This window comes from Glycine soja, chromosome 7 (genome assembly GCF_004193775.1).
Source record: "Glycine soja cultivar W05 chromosome 7, ASM419377v2, whole genome shotgun sequence".
Lineage (NCBI taxonomy): Eukaryota > Viridiplantae > Streptophyta > Magnoliopsida > Fabales > Fabaceae > Glycine > Glycine soja.
Window position 1 is genome coordinate 6888022 of NC_041008.1, and position 6193 is coordinate 6894214.

Consider the following 6193-nt stretch of genomic DNA (forward strand, 5'->3'; position numbering starts at 1 on the left):
AATCTAAAAATACGTCAAATTTTATATTGACTATATGCATAATTGAAGTAAAAAAATGTTTCATTTAATTTACATTAATTATACATATAACTGGTGTAAAATGGCCGGTGTAAAAAATCATCATCGTAGATTTAGATTTATCTAAAGCTACTTTCGTGTCAAAAAATAATATATTCTAATTTACGATGATAAAAAATATACTAAAAAATTATAGGGACAAATTCCAAATATTTTTATATATTATTTGAGGACAAAAGTATATTTTAACTTTTTTTTCATTGAAGGTTTGTATTGTAGTCAACAAATATATCGGTCCACTTGTACCCATAACAAAAACATATTAATTAAGTTGGCAAGGATCATGCTCATATATTTATAAAGATGTGAGTTAAAATTTTGTTATCCATGTAAAAATCTTTGATGGGCATGATTTGTAAGCCTTGAGACATATTCTAACAGTGATATATTATTCTACAAGATTCAACTCCTCAAAATTTTTCATATATCAAAAAAATAAAAATTTATCGGAAGACTCGATCAATAGAAATAAGATATAATGTAATCAAGAATATAGTGAAGCAACTTATCTTTACTATATACCCCGAAGCATAGTTTTAAAATCTACCCGGATAATTGACTAGGTCGAGCTAATAGGTAGGTGGTCCAATCGGTGAGTTAGTAATTGATCGGATTTGATTGGACATATATTAAAAATTTAAAATTATATATATATATATATATATATATATATATATATATATATATAAAAGTATATAACTAAGATTATTTGAATAAGAAAAATTTATTCATACTTCAAAATTCAAAATAATAATTGATAACAATGAAACATCAAAACAACGTTATAGAGGTGATTTATTTTTTTTATTTTTGTAAAACCAATCGAGTCATATCGATCTAATTGAGATCTGATACCTAACGACTGGGTTTGACCGAGTTATCCTGGATCAATTTCCTGGTTAATCCAATAATAAAATTGATCCGACTAGTCGGACCAAACCGAACTTTTATTATGTGTGTCGTGTATGACACTTTTCAAAATTGTTTTACTACTATAGGTCCTGCTTCAACATACATATTTCTTAAAAAATATTTTTTTAATTTATAATAAACAATTTAAGTTGGGGTGCAAAGTTATATTAACTATTAATTTTAATAGAAAAATTGGATTATTCTGGTCACATCTCTTGCCCTTGATAAGTTTATGCGAATAAACTTTGTTTTTCCTCTTCGAAAAAATTAATAGAAAAATATTTAAATTTATTTTTAAAACAAAGATGAAATAAAATAAATTAAAAAATCTAATATATAGATTAAAAAATAAAAAAAAATGACTGTTTGAGATAGTTAAGAGAGGAAAATTACTAATACCATGTAAAATATACATCTAGAGAAGAAGGAAAATATAATAATTTTATTATAGATAATCTTTTACTAGAATAGTAATATTGTGTCAAAATATTAAATTAATGTTTTTAAAAGTATAATTACTATAAAATAATGGAATGTTTACTATAATTATAAAATTAATATTATGAAAATATTAGTAAATATTATTTATGTACAGAATAATTTCAAATGTAATTTAAATAAAAATAGGAGTTACAATAACCTGAGAAATCTTTCATTTATTCCAGTTTCTCATAAACATCATATGTTCTTTCAATATTGATATTTTTATTCCTTTGTTTTATTATTTGTATATAAATAATTAATACTAATGTATGAGAAAAATATTAAAATCAATTGTTTTTTTTAATTTGAGAATAGCTAGCTCGTTGAAAACACGAGTACAATATTCAGTTTATTCTATTCTATATATTTAATATTAATAAAATAACATTCTTTCATGGGAGACGTGTTCCTCTGAACAAAATGATCCCACTCAAATTATCACTCAACAGCCAATCAATTACTACTGTTTGTTTTTTTAATGTAATCACTGCATTTCTTTTTCTTTTTCTTGATTGGCTGTAATTTTAATTTTTTTTTCTTTCTATCACTTCTCTTATCTCGCGTGCAGGTGTCACTTTCTCTGCAAAAAAATTTACGTCCCATTCCACTTCCTCAAAGTTGCGTGAGCAATGAACTACATTACAAATGTATTAAAGTTTGGGACAAATCACACCGACTAATAATGGCTTGACTTCTTAACCACGTGCTTGGATTTTTTTATTTAGAACATATCTTTAATGAGTCTCATGAATCATGATGTAGAGCTAAATATTTGTATTAGAAAAGTCAGAATAAAAAAACAAATCATTTACATGTATTTCTTGTAATAAATATGATTTTTGGAATAGAGATAAATAAACCATCAAAAAATCTAAGGGACTTTTTATTAAATCCAAGCTATCTTTTCGTAAGCCTTTGCTCCCTATCCAATCAGGACCGAATTGATTATAAAAATATGGGGCGAATTAATCGATTTATTAGTGAACAAGAAAAAATATTATTCAGACGCGTAAATAGACTGACCTTAAAACAACAATGATTAATAATAATTGCTATAAAATAAACTCGTATTTTATCTTCGTTTACTTTTTCTTAATAATGAAATAACAATTTGAAAAAAGCGAGTAGAACTGCTACTTTATGAAAAAAAAATATAGACATTAATAATTCTTCGAAATCCAATTTTGAATTGGGATTTGAATTAAATATTGATTGGTGTTTTTTTCAAAAATTACGACAATAATTTTATTGGATGTTAGTGTAAATTAGATACCATCCATTCATAGTACATAGTTTCATTAATCCGTCTAATTTAGGATCTTGCTCTATAGTTTATGCTGAATTGTCGGCAGTTTTCTTAGAAATTGTTATTGCTTGGAATCGGGGTTTTAAAGCTTTTGTTGTTGAATAGTACCTTTCTCAGATACAGATACAGGGTGTGTTTGAAAAATATTAAATTCAATTTAACTCGAGCTTTTTTTAATCAAATAATATAGTTCCTTCTTCTTTTACTACTTTAGGGCTTGTGAATGAATATTTGGAGTCTTGTAAACAACAAATCAAACAAAGACGTAATTGTTCAAATTCTATGAACTCATCAAGGAAATAAATGATTTCACAAGGTTTTAAATTTTTTACTAAAAACAAATGCCAAATTACATTTTAAAAAAAATAATTATTTAAGTACTAAAATATTCAATGAAGAAACAAAGGACTAAAGCCAGTTAGTTGTTGAGCAGTGTAATTAAAATTCAATCAACTGCGAGCGAGCCTTGAGAATCAAGGGTAATTAGGAGCCTTTTAAGTTATATTATCATAATAATGGTATGTCCATGTCCTGTAACAATTGTTGTGTTTTCTTTGTCGTATCATGAATTCCTGACCCCCATCATTGCTGCTTTACTATCAAAAGTGCTTTACCATTGCACGTGTGTTCAAAGTTTGAAGTCAAATACAATTCTGTTCACGAATAAGATGACAAATTGACAAGGCCTATCCATTGTAATGACCTAATGTTGACAATTTCCTCACAGCCGAAATGTTCATGCTGTGGTATATATGATGGTCCAAATAACCATTGTAATTTGGAATTTGACCGTTTGAAGCGCCAACAATGTGAGAAGATAAAAGAGCCATGTAACTTAGATGCATTTCCCCACATGCCATAATGTGACAAAAAAGACTAGAAGGGAAACAATCTCATCCCAGACACACCACACCTCCTATCATTTTTCCTCATGTGATTTGAAAGATGGGGTAAGAGCCTGTTTGAATAAACTTCATTATAAACACTTAGAAAGAAGAAAACAAGAAAGAAAAGTGAAATAAGTTTCTTTTATAAGCTAAAATTGGGTTATACACAAGTTAAAATCAACTTTTAGAGAAGTTGATATGAGATAATTTTTACAAGATTTAACTTGTGTAAAGTTAATTTAGCTTATAAGAGAAGCTAATTTAATTTTTCTTTTTTTTTTCTTCTCTTATAAGTATTTATGAAAAAATTTATCCAACTAGACCCTAAAAATGGTTCAAAAGCTGGACACTTCTTGACGAGTAAAGAAGTGGCCAGAAGGGGAACCATTTGGCAACAGTGCTAACCTCACAACACTAGCAGCACCATTTTCAACAGATAAGATGCCAGTGTTTCGGTTAATGTCTGTTTTAACAAAACCAGGACAGACACAATTGATGCACAATTTTTGGTGCCTATAGGCCAGAAGCCTTGTATATGAATTTATGGCTGCTTTTGAGACCATATATGCAGACAAGTAGGTTGGCCACCCCTTTTTCTCTAGTAAACCATCTTCTAAGTCTGTCATATACTCCTTCAGCACCTCATCTATTAGCTCTTCAGTGAGATTTTCAGTGTCATCTAGCACACTCCTAGCCCATTCGTTTGATATGTACTGAAATACACCATAGCACATTTTTTAATGTTGTTGAAGTAATATAAACATCATATTTCAAAGAATTTCATTTAAATACACTTATTTTACACTATCATTCAATCAAAGGTTATCTAACATGATTTCCAGTTGGTTGGTTGAGTAAAAAAAATTAAACTAACAAAATACTGAAATCAAAATTTATTTAAAATAATTCAAAATTAAGTTATTTGGTTACCTTTAATAGTCCTGCTTCTGAGGAAACATTAACAATCATGGGTAAATTGGATAACCGAAGAAGGGGAAGAAATGCCTCAGTTGTTTCCTTAGCACCATAATAATTTGTTGTTAAGCATTTTTCAGCCATCTCATAAGTTTGAGGTAGCTCCTTCCAATTAATTTTGGATGGCACCTGAATCAGTGTAAAAGAAACCCAAATCATTTTTAGAAGCTTTTAATATAGATAGAGCAACAACCCTCACATAGTGTAAAAAAAAAAACATGCACACTGACCATGCCATCTGTATTGAATCCACTGATTCCTGCATTGTTCACCTGCACATGAATTTAAAAATTGTTATTGCTATGGTGAACTTATTGAGATTTGTCAACATCACCAATATAAGTCATGGAAAGTTTTTGGTACTAAAAGTCTAAACTCTGAATCAGGTTGGTGTGAGCCAGAACAGGCTGAGCTCATTGATTTTGCAGATCAATCAAAATATATTGTAAGCATGTAGAATGATGAACATTGAAAATCATTCCAAGATAAACTATAAATATATTGCTCATCCTAGGAAGAACTATTAGGGGAACATATGGAGAATTGGGCCATTAAGAAAATACACAAGAACAGTTAAAGAAAAATTCTAATTGAGAATCACCAGACAAATGGAATTTGAGAATCATATTATTCAATTGAACCAACTAACTGGGGGGGAGGGGCAATGCATATGCAAGATTCCAATGCATTGTCCTATATATTATAAAAATTCGTCAAACTGTGTGCCTTTACACACAGAAAAAGAGAAAGTAGAAAACAAAAATAAGGATAAAAGTAAAAAGAAGCATAATTCAGAATATTCATTAACATGATCAAAATCTTCTTACCAAGATATCAAGTCTCCCAAAGTGAGTCTTCACAAACTCAACTAAAGAAGCAATACTAGAAGGGTCAGTGACATCAAGCTGGTGAAACACAACAAGGTCAGAGAAACCAAATTCTCTCTTCAATTCCTCAACAGCTTGGTAACCCCTCTTCACATCCCTGGCCGTGAGCACCACCTTGATTCCATTAGAGGCTAAACCTTTCACTGTCTCCAATCCTATCCCTTTGTTTGCACCTGTGACAACAGCATATCTACAAAAAAAGAAAAAAAAAGTACAAACGAAAAATCCTTAAAAATGTTACAAAAAATAAACACACAAAAACATTTGTTTTGCAGAAAGAGAGAAACTGGTACCTTTGCTTTGCATCTGCCATACCCATAGTAGTTGTTGTGGTTGAAATCTGGATGAATTGGATGCACAAGGAGGAGGATAATATTTAAAGTGGATGACGACTATTAAATAATGTAAGTTCACTTTTCTTCCATATGAAAAAAAAATGTTAGCGCCGAAAATTATAGTCATATGGGTTTCGACATCTTCTGGTAAGTGTTAAATATTACTTTGACATTTTTGTCAGTGATGTGATATTGTCCCTATCATAAAATAATGCTTATCTATCTCTTCTGGATGTCACACAACAAAAATATTAACAATGGTTATTTACCTATTTATTAATCTATTGTTGATTCTTTTTTAGTACAATTCGCTCATCTAGAAAACTGACT

General features: G+C 29.3%; 1 protein-coding gene across 1 annotated transcript; it reads right to left on the reverse strand.

Annotated features, from left to right (window-relative positions):
- Positions 1-3245: 3245 nt before the first annotated feature.
- Positions 3246-5965, reverse strand: LOC114418470 ((+)-neomenthol dehydrogenase-like). Its single transcript, XM_028383830.1, has 5 exons — positions 5822-5965; positions 5469-5718; positions 4872-4913; positions 4597-4770; positions 3246-4379 (listed from the first exon to the last, which is right to left on the reverse strand). Exons 1-5 carry the CDS (start codon positions 5845-5847, stop codon positions 4002-4004), a joined length of 870 nt encoding a protein of 289 aa, XP_028239631.1. The 5' UTR covers positions 5848-5965; the 3' UTR covers positions 3246-4001.
- Between the last annotated feature and the right edge of the window lie 228 nt (positions 5966-6193).

Excerpts from the sequence above, each read along its gene's own strand:
- LOC114418470 (XM_028383830.1), bottom strand. The coding sequence starts at position 5,847 with ATGGGTATGGCAGATGCAAAGCAAAG. Across the intron at positions 5,719-5,821 it reads ATGGCAGATGCAAAGCAAAG|ATATGCTGTTGTCACAGGTG; the intron begins GTACCAGTTTCT and ends CTTTTTTTGTAG. Across the intron at positions 4,771-4,871 it reads GATTCAATACAGATGGCATG|GTGCCATCCAAAATTAATTG; the intron begins GTCAGTGTGCAT and ends ACACTGATTCAG.